The 17667-nt window shown below is 24.5% G+C and overlaps 2 protein-coding genes across 2 annotated transcripts in view; one reads left to right on the forward strand and one right to left on the reverse strand.

Annotated features, from left to right (window-relative positions):
* The window catches only part of LOC129613013 (serine proteinase stubble), an 80368-nt gene extending 68706 nt beyond the window's left edge, over positions 1–11662 (forward strand). The window contains exons 2-11 of the mRNA XM_055526887.1: positions 2765–2811; positions 6367–6985; positions 7055–7293; positions 7354–7583; positions 7669–8167; positions 8265–8457; positions 10476–10773; positions 10860–11009; positions 11106–11296; positions 11471–11662. Coding sequence (XP_055382862.1) covers positions 2799–2811; positions 6367–6985; positions 7055–7293; positions 7354–7583; positions 7669–8167; positions 8265–8457; positions 10476–10773; positions 10860–11009; positions 11106–11240 — 2376 coding nt within the window. The 5' untranslated portion in view covers positions 2765–2798 and the 3' untranslated portion in view covers positions 11241–11296; positions 11471–11662. The remainder of the gene's footprint in view (positions 1–2764; positions 2812–6366; positions 6986–7054; positions 7294–7353; positions 7584–7668; positions 8168–8264; positions 8458–10475; positions 10774–10859; positions 11010–11105; positions 11297–11470) is intronic.
* A 2770-nt stretch (positions 11663–14432) lies between these two features.
* Positions 14433–17556, reverse strand: LOC129613032 (double-stranded RNA-binding protein Staufen homolog). Its single transcript, XM_055526916.1, has 7 exons — positions 17163–17556; positions 16788–16909; positions 16094–16199; positions 15573–16022; positions 15170–15471; positions 15019–15108; positions 14433–14770 (listed from the first exon to the last, which is right to left on the reverse strand). The coding sequence occupies exons 3-7, from the start codon at positions 16154–16156 to the stop codon at positions 14536–14538; spliced, it is 1140 nt and encodes a 379-aa protein (XP_055382891.1). The 5' UTR covers positions 16157–16199; positions 16788–16909; positions 17163–17556; the 3' UTR covers positions 14433–14535.
* Between the last annotated feature and the right edge of the window lie 111 nt (positions 17557–17667).

The following is a 17667-nucleotide window of genomic DNA, read 5'->3' on the forward strand; positions in this document are numbered from 1 at the left end:
TAAGGCGTTTTCTATTCACAAATAGGTTGGATTCGGTAACAAATAGAATCTATATACGTACTTAAATATATGTGCATATGTATATACATACAGACATACATATTAGCAAAATGTTAAAGAAATTGGGAAAAGAAATTGATTTTAGTTATTTCTTCTATTTAACGTTTGTTTTTTTTTTTCTTTTCTTGCCTTCTTTTTGCTTCTTGTTATGATCGTTTTCTTCACCTGTAAATTAGAAATACAAGAAAATAGAAAAAAAAATTATTGATGTATAAATGTATATGAATGTATTCAATAAACAAAATCACTCACCTTACTAACCTAGTTTCTATAAGAAGGGAATTTATAGGTATCATAAAGGAAATTAATAGATCATTGAAAATTATTGGTAAATGTATGTTCATATGTACGTATAAATATACAAACATAATATTTTTTATATCCGTATTCCGTATATCATATTAATATGTAAGTCTCGTATTTGTGCCTGCTCATAATGTAAAATTTTTTACTTTAAGATTACATGAATATTTGACAGGAGGAAGATAAATAGAATAAATGTACAATAGAAAAAAGAGTTGTATATGACAATTATAAGATATTTTTAAAATTTTATTAGTATTTATTGGAAATTAATTTAAGTTGCAGCTTGTTAATTAAGCTTCAGACTATTATATCTCGATAGCATAAAATTAAAAAATTTCTTATTAAAAATTTCCTATTTTCCCTATTCTCAAAAAATTCATGTTATATTGACCAAAATTGTTTCTTAATTATTTGATTAATTATAACAGTTTTAAACTATCTTATTTATACAATTTCTGTGAGTTGAATAGAAAATATAATGGCACTGTTTAGCAAAATAAGGTATATTAAGCAAAATTTCCTTGTTCATCAAGTAGCAGACGAAAAGATTATAACTCGAATGTTTGCCGAATTTACATCACCCACTCAACAGAATTTTTATGGTCACTGTTACTGTTGAATTTATTTGAATGCGTGCTTAGCAAACGTAACTCAAATGACAAGTTAATGACACTTATTTCTGATGTTAAGCTATCAGAAATAACTATTATACAAATATTGGACTGCAGATTTATATCCTGATCGTGTAATCTCATTATTTTACTCTCCCAGTTAGAATCAAATGAGTAACTATCATATACGTGTATTTGTATGATGTAAGTGAGAAAAATTATTACTTCGTATTAGGTATCTCGTTTTTTTTAAATGTACAAAACATTAATTCATTTGGTTTTTGAAGGTGAGACGTTCAATTTATTTGAACAATTTGGAAATAACATTTTTGAAATTTGAACAATTTGTGTGAAAAATTGAAAAAATGTGTAATTTTGGAGGAAAAATTAAAAAAAAAAACTGAAAATTCTGATTTAAAAGTGAATAAAAAGTGAGAAGAAAAAGTGAGATACACGATTAGGGCCTTAATAAGACTGAAGGTTTGCTTGTACTCTTATATAGTCCACTCTATAATGCCTGCACATCAATTGAGTTAGTTTTACTCTGTTCTTCCTCCATTATGAAGGTATTTCATTGTCATTATTTTAATTTTATAATTTTTTAAATTAAAAAAAAATTAAGCACATACAACAGAAAGCAACAAAACAAAAAACAAAAAAATAACAAATTAAACGTCAGAAGTTGAAGGTAATGTTAAGAAAATGTCGTTGTAATTAATCAACCTTAAGAATTTTTCTTGTTGATTTTTTTTGATTTTTTTTTTTAATATTTTTCTTCTTGCTTATTAAAAATTTGGAGCGGAAAGAGGATTAGTTATGCTTATAAGTGGAAAAAAAAATATATTGGGGAAAAAATATATAATAAAATAATAATAAATTAATCTTAATACTTGTTATAACAGACTTATTTATATAAAATATAATAAAAATGGTAATTGATGGAAACGCTTATTATGTGTTATACATTTTATTAATATGAAATTTTTGAAGGGGAGAAATTGACATCACTATTAAGATATTAAGATATAGTTGACATAGTTATTGAAAATATTTTTTTCCTAAATAATAAATTAACAATATTTGTTTTTAAATGGAGCATTAATCAGTATGTGTAATTGTGTACACATTCACAACAACTCAAATTAAATAGAAAGGTTTAGAAGCTGTTTCGTGTTATATATTGTCTTAGTATATTAAATTGGGATTATTATATACGCACCTATATTATTTGAATCAATTAATAGTCTAAAAAATTGAATTAATACTCATTAACCGAATTTATAATTATCAGTAGAAATTAAATATTCACAAAAAATATAGTTGCAAAATCTCTCTGAAAATTTTGGCTTTGTCCATTGACATTTCGCCAAATGATTTTAATTTTTGCATTGTTATAAATTCCTAGAAAAGTACATTTGGATTTTTATAGTAAAAAATATAAATTTATAAAATTTTGATAAACACCTTCCTTGCCGTCTAATAATCCGTACAAAGGGCCAAAAATAAAAAAGGACCTTATTATATTTTATGCCAATTTGAAATTACTCTTTTGCCAAAATTATGTTCGAAAAACATTGTTGTATTTTAAAATTCATGTAAAAAATTAAGATTCCAATAGGAGGACGTAGTTAAATTGATGAATTTGTTAGATGTATGTGATTAAATCAAATTTTTATCAACAAAACAAAAATTTAAAAATTTTCATTGAGTGTCATTTAAAATTTCAAATAAATTTTTTTACAGAACTCATTCGAATTAATAAAATTTCGTTTTCTTTTTGTTTTCAGTTATGAATTTAATCTGGATTAATGTCTCAAACGAATGCCGAATTTAGGTGAGTTGTTTATTTTTTTGTTGTTATAATTTTATATATGTATGTTTATAAAGAGAAGAGGTGGTGCTATATTCAAATTTCGACTCAATATAAAATTTATACATACATATATGTATGTATATTATATGCATAATAATAATAATAATATATTCCTGCTTTGATTCGAGTTCTAAATAAAATTAGTGACATCGGTTGCTACTTGAACTCTTACTCGGCGCTCTTGAATTGAAAATGCTCATTAACAATTTGGTTATGCTAAATTCTGTACTGCATGCAGATTGGTCTACGAAAATATCATTTTAAACAGTTTAACAAATTCTGCCAAGGATTTTCCGCTAAGGGTCGTTGGGCATACGACGTATCATTCCAATAACCATAAAATAATGTAGTTAAAATTTTTTTATAGAATAATTTTGTTCAAAGGCACATATGTGTATTTTCAAAGATACCTTAGAGTTCGAAATTTTATTGAATCTTAACCAGAAACAAAATGTACTGATATATCAAAATTATACAGATGTATCAAAATGTCAACTATAGAGATGTATCAAAAATACGATCAAACAGATTCTTAATAAATTTTTAATACATAGATATGTATATACATATGTGTATAGAATGTACGAGAACATAATTGAAATATACAATTAATAAAAAATTTTTGTACTAATATTTTTTCAAAACAAATTTAATAGACACAATAATATTTCCTCATATTGTTAAATGTCATAAATAGAAATGGATAATACATACATATATACTTACGTATAATGAAAAATTGATACATTGACATTATGACAAGAATTGAAATTTGTAAATGAAAACATTGACACACATCGGAGCGGAAAATACTTAAATCATAAACTTAAACTTCAATTACAAAATTATTTTGCCTTGTGTTTATAGTACTAATAAGTTATCGTCATAATGGTACAACACTAAGTATATGAAAAGTAACCAACTGTAATTACTAATGAAAATAAGACATCAAATTAATTTTTAATAATAACTTTCAATTCACTTTGATTAGATTTTTTTTATTTAAATATTTAACTGCCTTACTATAGGATATTTAATAATAGCAAATAAAGAGTTATATAGAGCTATACAGGATGTTTAACATAAGATAGCAAATAATTTTAGGGATGATTCTTTTAACTTCGACAACTGATTTTATGCGAAACAACCTGTATAAGTTGAAATTAAGAACACAAAATTTTCAATTCTTATTTAAATATATAGGATAGATTTCGAACTCTCTTGGACAAATATTCTGAATTGAAGCCCTATGTTCGACATTAATATTATAGTATAACAATTTCTCGGAAGTCACTGAGTTTGTCAAATTTTTGTTTTCAATTCGAAAAAATTGTAATTTATAGAATTGATTTAAATATTACAATGAACATATTACATTGAATAAATTCGAAATTGTCCTAATTTGACTTATATCTTAGTTATGCGACTTAATTATTCTTATATTATTTTTGTTTTTTTACGCCACTCTTTTATTTTCCTTCTTAAATGTGTTAAAGTTTTTTCATAAGTTAAACTGATTAGTTAGATATTTTCGAAATTTATTTTTTACTCACACGTATGTATATTTGTATGTTCTCCATATAATATTCTGAGCACCATTTTGTCCCGGATTTTGTTATAATAAAAATGGTCAGCCATAATTATTCTATAATAGAAATTATCAAGCTCTTAAAGCATAATTTCTTTTATATACTTTCAATTTTATATATTTTAATTAATTTACTTGTAATCATATCCTGTGTGTTAATTAAATTTTTAAAAATTATTTTTTCTACTTATAATTTCTAAATTAACTTAATTGCTCTATATTGAATTCAATTAAAATTATAATACCATAGTTAATATAATGGCAATGATTTCCTTAATTTTTACCATAAAAACAATAAATAATTAATAAATTATTCTATAGGTATAAATTTTATATTTTTTTATTATCTAAAACCTTTTACTATATTCTATTTTTTATAAACTCTTCTTTGGGGGTCAAAAATCAATTTTGTATCGTCTTAAAATATCTTGATTTTAACTTCATTCAACTCTAGTTCAATATTATAGCGATAGTACCATAAAAGCAAAAAAAAAACAAGCGAAAATCTTTAAAATTTTTTTCCATTTTTATTCTTATTTTTTTTTTTCAATTTTCTCTAATGTACGGCTAACATGCTTTTTAATGATGCCGCCAATTGCGTATATACGATTAAAAAAATTGATCGATATTATCCAATTCATATAGATACGAGAGTATATATGTATGTTTATTAAATTATAAACGGTAAATTTATTAAGATTTTTGTTTTTTATATCAACTTCGTTAAGTGGATTAAATAATAATTTTGTGTGTAAAAAAATCATTTAACAATTTAATAATTTGCTTGACTCTAGGATAAATTCATAGAATATAATAGAGTTGTTAATTCGCCAATAGTATATATACTTGTACATAATTGTTTCTAATTTTGTTATACAGAAATTTATGCAAATTTCAAAAAATTAATAAAAAAATATTATTCCCTTAAGGGAAGCCCTTATATTCTTTTATTTTTGACTTCAAAAGCTCTAAATACTGAAACTGACATACCTAAAAAAAATTTCATACAGAAACAGTACACCAGAGGCTCCCAAACCTTTTTCTCTCGTACACTCCTCGTCGTGATTTTTAATTTTTGGTAGACCCCCTCCTACATTCTTTGATAGATCAAATTTAAATTTATTAAATTTGATTAATTTAGATAATGAATTTAAATAACAGTAAAGTAATTCTTACATGAGCAAAACTAAATAAAAATAGGTTCGATCTTTTACGTATCACTTGCTTTTCCGGTCAACATTATCACATATTTATAAAAAATAAAAATAATTTAATTAGGGAGGGATGGGTTTGATAGTTTTATAATAAATTATCAACGTTTGCGATTAATTTAGTGAGGTTTAACCTCAAATATCCTCAGTTAATATTGCCAAAAAAATCCTTTTCTTAGGTATGAGGATGATAGACAACCATTTTTTGTTTCATCATCGTAGACCTGTAGCAGGCCTTCATGGACTTTTGGGGATCTATATAAAATATCTTTAAGAATCACTGCTATATACAAATTTTTTCGAAAAATACAATACGGCTTGATTCTGCGGTTTACGATATGGTATTTTGGTCAAAAAATAGTACAAATAAATTTTTTATATTTATATGTCCCTTTATTAATTATTTCTCCTACTGTTGAGATACAAAAACGTATGAGAACATACATAACATGGCCGTAGGTTGTGGAATATATGGACCGTAACTAAAATTGTGAAAGACAATTTAATAATACCTTTTCTTATTATTCTTAAAGTTCAATTTTTCAAAACATAGTTGCATTATAAAAAAACTTGTTACATTACATATATGTATAAATATAAAAAAAAAACAGTTTTAGTTTATAATAGACCATCTATAATACCTATTGGATTGGAATACATACTAACTAATGTAGTAAATAAAATAATTAATAAATGTATTTTATTTCTTATTTACAGGAAATACAGTCTTCTCCACAATGTGGTGGAGTAGATGGCTGGTCACAATTCTAGTCATTTTAGTATATCAAATCACCTTAGATAATTTCTTTTTAAGTAAATTTAAAATAGTGGGAGTTCTAGCTGATATAACAGCGTTAGATAGCGCTGGTAGAATTTATAATAGAGATAGTATTAGTCAATATCATAACCAATATCATCATCATCATCAAACACAACATCATTATGAAAATTCACTGTCAGAAAATCGTTATATAAATTCAAATCCTGCAGAACAACAGCAACAACAACAACCTTTACATCAATTAAATCAACCACAACAAAATTCACAATATTATAGTAATAATTTTCATACTAGCCAAAATTTTAAAATTAGTCCAAAACCATGTAGTGTGGGCAGATTTGATGGTACATGCATGTTCGTTTGGGAATGTATTCGTTCAGAAGGTCATCATGTTGGAATGTGTGTTGATTCATTTATGTTCGGTTCATGTTGTTCCCATAATATAACAGAAAATGTTGTTATGCCTCAAGCATTTGCATATACAAGACCAACAAAACCATTAACCGGTATTAGACCTAAACCACCAAATATTCCACATAAACCATCGAGTATTGTGTAAATATAATAAAAAATTATTTTATTTAAAATGGTATAGAAAATCTATAGTAATTTAAATTTTTATAGGGGACTTACAACAATTGAACGTCCTCATGGTGCTGGTACATTAGTTATAAGACCTTCAGGTTTAAGTCATCAAAGACCTAATACACAATTAATATCATCAGCATCTTCATCGTCAATAATACACCAAAAGCCAATCTTTTTTAACAATAATAATGTAGTAAGTAGTACAACAATTAAAAATCCTAGTCTAACAAATTCAGTAGATGATTTAGAAACAGCAGCTAGCGTTGGCGGCGGAAGTAAGAATTTATTTTAAAAAATTTAAATTTATATTTAATTTATTTATATTATAATAATAGGTATTTTTAATACATCACCACAAACAGCTCAGTGGCATATGACAACTGAACCGAATTTTATAACAAAACCTAGGCCACCACTATGGGAAAAACCATCATCATTACGACCAAAACCTCCTAAACCAACAAAAAAACCAATTTTCATAGACAGACCATTTGAAATTTTAACATCGAGTGGTTCTTACGATACAATCACAAAAAAACCGAACACAACGAAGCCTAAACCTCAAGTATAAATAAAATAAATAAATTTTTTTTTTAAATTTTCGTCCATTTTTCATATTGAAAATAATTTTAATACCTTTTTTTTAACAGATATTTTATCCAAAACCAACAAAAGCATCATTTACAACACCAAAACTTCCACCATCAATTACTTATTCAACAACTTATAGACCACCTCCAACATATGTAAATTCTTTTAGTACAACTTCTGGAAATAAAACTACCCCTTCAACTACAACGCATAGAAATAATCCATCAACAACAATATCTTCAACAACTACTACAACAACTACAACATCAACCACAACAACAACGTCAACAACAACAGTTAAACCTAAAACTACAACATCATCAACAACAACAACTATACCAATAACAACAATTCCAGCAGTAACATCAACTATATCTAATTTAACTGGACAACAAACTACAACTGATATTCAAATTATTTCTAATATAATTGATAAAAAACCAATTCCAGTTACCGATGATCTCAAATCTAGTACAATATCATCAGCAATTGAAACAAATGAAATAAATGATCCATCAAAACCACCATTAATACCAACACTTTCAGCTGCTCGAACAGGTATATAAAATCTTTTTACCTCATATTAAATAAATTTTTAGAATATGAGAAAAAAAAAATTAATTTATGATTTTCATTTTCCCATTTTCAATTTAAGATTGTGGTGTACCATCACTTTTTACTCGTCCAGAAACGAGAATTGTAGGTGGTAAAAATGCACCATTTGGAAGATGGCCATGGCAAGTTTCTGTTCGTAGAACATCATTCTTTGGATTTTCTAGTACACATCGATGTGGTGGAGCTTTAATTAATGAAAATTGGATTGCAACAGCTGGACATTGTGTTGATGAGTAAATCAATTTTTTATTCAAACTCAAATGTTTAATAATATCGAAATGTAAATTCACTATAAGTATGTTTCGTACAGATATTTCAGGCTTATGTTTTAGTCTTATTATTAAAATCTAAGCTTTTTGGATTCCACACAAGATGGAAAAGTTAAAAATATTAAATATAAATTATAGTTTGGTAATCAAACATAAAAATTTAAATTTCCAATTGGTTTTATAGTAAAAGTGTTGATATTCCATGTTCACAAGATAATAATCACAAATGTACTTACATATTTTACATTTTCACATGTACATATTTATATTTATAGTACTAATATTTTGATGACGAGAAAATCTATTAAGCTAATTAGCCATAAAAGGTTTTTAATTACTTTTTCGATATGTATATAGAAAGATATTGTATTTTTAATTATGGAAATTGCAAAAAAAAAAATTAAATATAAATTGACGGCACACAGATTTTAAAAGTCATTGTATACTTTAAAAATCTGTGTGCCGCCAAAATTAGTAAGTTGGTACTTTTAAAGTTTGAATAGGTGTACCTATTTAATAGAAAAAATATTTGAAGTTTATTTGGGTTATTTGTCAATAGAGGGAATTTTTGTCAAAATTTTTGAGAAAAAATAATTTTCAATGATCCATTGAAAATTCTTATTACGAATGTCCTGTTGAAATTATTAAGAGTAGAGTACCTACTGAAAAATTTATCGGAAACTGTCATTTAAAAACAACTAATTTATACATATACTCCATTAATAATAATAATTCAGCTTATAAGTGATAATTTCTGAATTAATTACATGTGCAATTTTCATGTTATGATGGGAGGGATGAATTTTCTTTCTCGAAAACTCAGTGAGAATCAAAGCTTTTGATTATAAAAGAATACGACATCAAAAGTAAAATGATTTTTATTACTTATACACATTTTTTGTATTCTTCATACATACATACAAACTTTTACTTTCAAAATAAAAACTAAATGCAGTTTTGGTCGTTCTTTACAGAGCACATTTGACAAATACCCCACAATTGTACTTTTTTGTGTACATTTTAAATTCCGAAAGTACAAGAAAATACAAATGATTCGCACCCACACGGTAAGTCTTAAACATATGTCGTTTAAGAGCTTAACATTGATATCTTTAAACAACAAATTTCAACATTCTCAACCAATTTACAACATGTAACGACTCGAAAATATTCTAATTTTTGTTTTTGATAATAATGTAGGTGACAAGTTTATACAATCTGATTTATTTTATACTCAATATCAACACTGAGTCAGTGTGAAAAAATTAGAAATGAATGAGGTCGCTCTTGCTTATGCAAAACAATTCATACGAAATTCTTTGGTCCACAGAGATATTTATCTCCTTAAAATTTTATGCATTTTTTAAAGTTTTAAAATTTAATTTACGATGAGAATGTCAATGAATTTTGTCAATGTCAGATGACGAACATAATGAGTTTTTTTATTGACTTCCGATGAAAAAGGTTAAATACCACTGTGCATTTATAGAGAAGATTATAATAAGATGGAAAATTGGCAATAATTTTCAGAAAATGATGATTGAATAAAACGATAAAAGGACAACTTTTTCTTTTATTAATTTATTTCTATTTTTTTTTCTAATTTCTATATTTGGTAGAAAATGACTTTTCTTATGATTTTTCAGCATCTATTTTAAGTCATCTTGAATTTTGTATTTTATTTTCTTTTTTCTATTTTTGCATTTAATCATTTCATCAAATAGATTTTCCCAATAATATGAATATGTAATCTTGTTAAAAATTATGTATTTACGACATTAAATATGTACATATTAACAACATGTTCAACACGCAACTCGCACATTGTATTTTACATTTGTTTATGTACATACACATTCCCATTTGTAATAGATACATATAAAACTAATTTTTACACAATTATTTGTTTTTTTTTATAATTTCTTATAATAATTATTTTTCTTTTTTTTTTTATATTTCATTCCTTATTTAATATAATACAGTTTATTGACGTCACAAATACGGATTCGAGTTGGTGAATATGATTTCTCTCATGTTCAAGAGCAACTACCATATATAGAACGTGGCGTTGCAACAAAAGTTGTACATCCAAAATATAATTTTTTTACATATGAATATGATTTAGCATTAGTTAAATTGGAACAATCATTAGAATTTGCACCACATGTTAGTCCAATTTGTTTACCAGCAACAAATGATTTATTAATTGGGCAAAATGCAACTGTAACTGGATGGGGTAGATTAAGTGAAGGTGGTACATTACCATCAGTATTACAAGAGGTTTGTTTTAAAAATATATATGTATATAAATATAAATTTATTAATAATTAAAATTTCTATTAAACATTAAAAAAAAAAAAAACTAGGTTTCGGTTCCAATTGTCAGTAATGATCGTTGTAAAATGATGTTTGCTAGAGCTGGAAGACAAGAATTTATTCCAGATATATTTTTATGCGCTGGTTATGATACAGGTGGTCAAGATTCTTGTCAAGGTGATTCTGGTGGACCATTACAGGTATTAATATTATTCAAGTGATCAGAAATTAAAAATATTCATTTGTCATGATATTTAAATTATATTAACAAAATGTCAATTTTTTCGTGTTCGTAGGTCAAAGGCCAGGATGGAAAATATTTTTTAGCCGGAATTATATCATGGGGTATTGGTTGTGCTGAAGCAAATTTACCTGGAGTTTGTACTAGAATATCAAAATTTGTTCCTTGGATATTAGAAATTGTTCAATAAAAATTAATATTTTTTAATTATATAATATTAATAGAATTAAAATGGATGAGACTTTGGTAAGATATTTCAAATATTTAATGAAATCGCAATTCAATATTATTTTGTTTTATACAAATAGATTTAAAGAGAAATTATAACTTTATAGTTAAAGTTATTGTATATCTAGTCACTTGTGTATACTTCACTTATATGTAATATATCTGATATTTAATTAAATTATTTTTTTTTAGGATTACTAGAAGTAAAATGTGAAAAAACCTAAACGTCTTAGAGCGCTCGACTAATTCACAATATGACTTGCACTCAAACATATCAATATCATCAAAAAACCAATATTAAGAGGAAATTAATTAAATAAATAAACATGGAAAATTCACTTAGAAATTAGAAAAAATTCATATATAAATATATATATACATAAATGTAAATACATTAAATAAAAAAAAAAATTAAAAAAAAAACAAAAATAATCAAATGTAAATTACAATTATTAAAAATTAAAATGTAATTATTTAATATTTTTGTAAATTAGTCTTAAAAAGAAAGAGATGTAATGTAAAAAAAGAATTTCAGATGAATTAAAAAAGGATACGTTCCGATTTATATATCGGTTCAATAAAAATATTTGTGGTTTAATGAACCACCGTTGAATTAAATGAAAATTAAATTAACTATTTTTGTTTTCAAGGCACCAATTTTTTTTTTACATTGCATCAATGAATCGCTATAACTTATTACTATCGTTTTAAGAATTTTTATTTTAAAATTCTTTCTCTAACAATAATTTTATATACTTAAATTTTGTTTTTAGTTATTAAGACACTTATGTGATGTTTAAGTATAATTTTTAAAATATGGAAAAAAAAATAAGCAATATGTAAAATAAAGTAATAGAAGTAGATGATTATTATGATATTATTATTCACAAATTTATTATTATTACATTAAAACACAATATGCTACTTTGTTCATAGTACTATAATAGAAATCATATTAAAAATCCCTTTCAATTGATTTTATGTATGTATATTATAATAAAGATTTATTTAAAAGAATAAGATTATACATGTGGATGCTATAAAGTAGTTCTTTCATATTATGATTATATTGAATTGATAATCATCGTAAACGTAGATTTATTTAGGACTTTATCTTAGCTGCAAAAAATAAAATTAAAATTTTTAAATATACTCGTTTATATTCTTACATTTAATATCTTACAAAATACAGATCTAGAGCTAAAATTGATTTGTTCATGAATACAATTTAATTCCAAATTAATTTGCAATTAACCATTGCTAAATAGATGCTCGATAACTTAACAAAAATTTGAAATTTATAATTTAAAAAAAAAAAACCAAACAAAATAATAATAATTTATTGGTAAATATTCTCATATCATAAGAACACATACATAAATCGGGATACTGTATTCAATGAACTTACAATATTAATTTAGTAAACTTTCATTAATTAATTAAAAATTTATTGATAACTTGTTGAATTTCGTACTGTACTATGTGATCGCTAAAGCATAATCAATTTTATTTTCGTTGAATTCTATTGTCTTCGTGCACCTAAATTAACTGAGGAAAATACATTTTATAAAAAAAAAAAACAAATATTCGATAAATATAAAATTTATATTTATTATATTTTTATTAGAAATTAATTGATCACTAAATTGCACTATGCCTACACTTTAAATTTTAAATATTATAACACGATTCTAGAAAAACTTTAAAATCATATTTATGAAAAACATAGAAAAATATAATTAAATCTCTTTAAAATTTTCTAAATTCAATTTTCATTCACATAAATTTTTAATGGGAACATCTCATTTCCTTTATAGTCATAATAATAAAATTTTAGAATTATTAAGAATGATATTTAAAAATTTTGTTTTTCAACTAAATTCAAATAAGGATTCAAATTAAAATACATATTAAAAGCACTGTAAATATTTAAAATTGTATATTTATTATATAATAAAACTTATAAAATATATTACAGAAATTATATATACAATATATAAAAATTAATTATAAAAATACTAATAAACAAAATTCTTAAACGAATATTTTATTTTATTCAGTAATATTATTTTAATTACCGAATAAAATAAATTATATGTTAAAGAATAATTCAAATTTAAATCTCACTCGATTATAAAAGTTTAAAAAGCAAAAAAAAATAATAAAAAAAAAAGCAAAAATTAAACTTAATGTTAAAATTTTAAAATTTTTATGCAATATTGGTAAATATTATAAAAGAATGTTTATGTATTTTTAATATATGTATATTAATTAGCAAAAAAAAAAATAAATTAGATGCATGTATACTCTTTGTTTGTTAATAATGTTAATAGGTATATGAAAAATATATTAATAAATAATTATGTTTTTTAGTTTTATAAAAAAAAAATTAATTAAAAAAGAACAAAGAAAATTTATTTTATTTAAGCTTTAATCTCAGATTTTTCCTTTATTTATGGCTGAAATTCTTAAAATTTCTAAATATCTACATGTGCTTCGAAACAGTCTACAATTCGTTAAGATCATATTACTTTTAATAAAATTCCTTTTAAATTAAGTCAAAGAATTTTTAAAAATAGTTATTAGCACAGCACAATCACAATATAAAATTATAAAAATTTATATTTGGTAATATGAACTTGATATTAGCTGTTAAAATACAAAAACACAATGCATATGGGTTTCCAACGATTTACATTCAAATTATTAAGCTGCTTTATTAGAAAATATATTCCTGACGCATTTCTAAACCATGACTATGAATAGAAATTATATAAGGTAGTACACTAATAAATCGCATTATAATGAATGACTGCTAATAAAAGTGCTTTTTATTGAATTTTACAAAATATTTATAAATACTTCAACACCTAATATTTCAACACTTCATTTCTTTCTTTTTATTTCTTGCATAAAAAACGTACAAGAAAATGGTGTTAGAAAAAAAATATAAAGCTTTTTCTAAGCTTACAACTATATTGAAAAAAAATGTTTTGTTTTAGTTCAATAAACTTGTAACTATTTTTTTTTTCCGAAAAAAAAGAGCAAATACGAAAGATATGATTACATCACAGGAATTTTAAAAATTCCATAAAGACCTCCATAAGTACACTCATGATTAGAGGAACAGTACAAGAGAGAAAAAAATATCTCATTTATATTCACAAATAATTTAGTTAATATAACAGTTTAACAAAAAATTGGTAACATTTATAAATTAATTACATTTACATGACTTCAAAAAAGTCTACATTATACTATTTTAATCTTTTCAACATTTTAAATGCTGCTCTACGTTTTGCTTCTTTTTTACTAAGACCAGAGCCGATCTCATTCAATTGTCCTAATTTGCAAACAATCGTAAATTGTTTTTGATGCGGTAATCCTTCTACATTCACTACATCATAAGTTGGTAGGCACGAATGCCTTGCTACACATAATTCTTGTAGTTTTCCAATAGGATTAGCCTCAATATTTGTATCAATTGAGAATCTAAAAAATTAAAAAAACTTTAATCTTGTTTTGTATTTTAATAAAATGAAACTCATACATAAAAAAAGTACTAATACGATATTGGAAATTGTTATAGGACTAAGATTTTTTGCAATTTCAAAAATACTTTTTGTCAAATTTTGATTTTGTTTTTTTTTTTCGGTTCAAATTCATTAACATAAAGTACTTCGCTTTATATGTTTGTGCATATATATAGATAATTTAAGAAAAACAGCAAATTTTCTTACTTTTTAGTGGAGTCAGAAAAAAATTCCGTAGTATCTATTTGGGAAGCCGTCACATCAAAAACATTCGTATTATTTGAATTCTCTGTAGTTCTGAAATGTGAAATATATAATTTATTATAGTTAAAATATTAAATTTGATTAAATGTTTTACTCAAAGAATTTCGTTTCTTCGGGCCATTCTACTAAATTTTTTCTAGCGATATTTTTCGCAATTGAGCAAATTTTGATTATCAAAGATTTTGCAGCGGCCTGATTGGCATTTTCTCTCGTATCCCCAATCCCTATTTCAGTAAAGTTATTTTTTCCAATGTTAAATGTTACACGAGAGCGGACGTTAGAGTTATCCGCGGTACTTTCAGAGCCAAGAAATTCATAATTTGGCACGATTTTATGACGAGCCAATAAATCTTGTAACAATAAAATCGAAGAAGGTTCTGTTTTTGAAGTATCTTGCTGCAAAGATCATAACTTTTTTTAAACTACATCACAATTATTTAAGTAAATATTTTATTCAAATACAGCCAATATAATCAAATAATACAATATTTGCTTACGTTTTGTTCATCATTCGAAGTAATGTCTTCAGCAGACGAAGATAAATTTAAGAGATCAAATTTTTTTTGTAGAAACTGTTCATCATTTCCCTCTGAGCCACAAAATGAGGTGTTGCTTGAAGTTGCACTTAGTGAACTATCTTCAATAAAAGTGTCGTTGATCATGTTAACACCAATTAAATTTTCTAATTTATCAAGTAACGCTTTTGCAGCAGCATGTTTAGCAATTTTTTTTGAATTACCATCACCTGTAGCTGAATAGTAAACTCCCTTATATTGAACTGACACTTTATAACCAAATAACGATTGTGAACAACCAGCTCGCTCCAATAATTCATAATTTGGTTGCACGTTATGTCGATCTAACAATTCTTTTAATCTTGACACTGAAGTTTTTGTCATGTTCTCCTGCTGTAAAATTAGAAACGAACTACCATTTTCTAATTCAAGCTATTTCAAACATGTACATGTATATTTAGTTTATTAATATGTATTTGGTATTATATATTTCAAAAGCTTACATTTCTTATAGCTTCTTCCAGAGAAATTTCAGTAAGAGAATGCTCAGAAAACTTGTCTTCCATTTTTAATTTGGTAATAACAACAAGGCACACAGAATACAATAAACTAAAAGAAAAGAACCAATATTAATAAAATTCTTAAACTTGTATGCAAAAATGTTTGTGCAAAGTGTTTTCCTGAATTGAATTTAATGAAGTTTAATTTAAGTAATTTCAACATATAACTGCATCTGTTCTATCCCAGCTGTGATAAAAATTTCGTAGTTATAGTGAAACCTGGATTCTAGTTTACTTTCATATCTAAATTGTAATAATATCGTATTATCTTATTAGCAAAATTACATTCACTGTATTTAATAGAATACAGATAGAAATTCACGTTTTGGCAAATAAAATAGGTACATAAATATATTGACTTAAAATAGCATTAACAAACACAGGTACAACAATAATACTGAAAAGGCAATTTCATTATATTTTTTTCGAATCACAATAATATAAATAGATAGAAAACTATATCAGTAACATTTTCTGAAATAATTATGTTCAAAAACTGATGTTGAACTTTCAAAATATGCCTGAAATCAGATAAGGCTCTTCGTAAATTTCATAGTTTGTATGTATTTTTCATTATAACTCAACAATCAGATAAAAGAATACTTGTTGGAAATAAATAATTTAAATAGGTACATACCTTCAAAATCACTTTTTGTTAGCAGTAACCGGACTCTCAAACAATCTGACTCTCAAACACAAACTCGACAATTTGCAATTAATTAAAAAACACGAACCAATTTCTGTAATAGTTTAGCAGCCCTAAAATTATATAAAAGAAAAACATGTAATCAATATGTAATTACTTCGCTAATTTGAAATATATTTTATTTCTAAATTAAAAAAAAACATTTAACACATATCTTGTTTATAAGTGCATGTAAAGGTAGGTAGGTAATTTAAAATATTAATATTTCTAATATTAATTTAAATTTTATTATTTGTTAAATAGTAGCTAGTTATAAATTTATGTTAGATTTAATAAATTTATTTTTTTTAATTAAATTTTGCTTACTTTTTTCAAATACTCTTTCTAAGAAATCGATTTATGTACATGCTTTATGTTTTACATGATAAGTGTACCTTATGCATTAAAACTGCAGTGAATTTCACAATAAGTTGTAGAATATTCTTTTTCTTATCTGTATGGCTCCTTTGATGTAACCTGAGTACAAGTTCCACGTCATGTTATTTGAAAAAAATGGACAAAATCCAATGAATTCAGCCTTACCTACTTCAATTTTTTTATTTTATGTTATCAAAATTAAAGATTTTATTTACTTAATTATCTTATGTATATTATGTTTATATACATATATATTTAAATCTATTTAGGTCTTTTTTTATAATTTCTATATTACAAATAACAAAATTTACAATTAAACGATTTACTCTTGAAGAAAACCAGACCTTTTCTATTCCATTTGAAAAACAAAGATAAGAAATAAATGTCAAAGCATTTGTTTGCTGTCAAAATTTATGTGACAACTTCGTTACATCGATTTAAGAACACTAGGAAA

The sequence above is a fragment of the Condylostylus longicornis genome, unplaced genomic scaffold, assembly GCF_029603195.1.
Source record: "Condylostylus longicornis isolate FDR11 unplaced genomic scaffold, ASM2960319v2 ptg000080l, whole genome shotgun sequence".
In the NCBI taxonomy this organism is placed as follows: Eukaryota; Metazoa; Arthropoda; class Insecta; order Diptera; family Dolichopodidae; genus Condylostylus; species Condylostylus longicornis.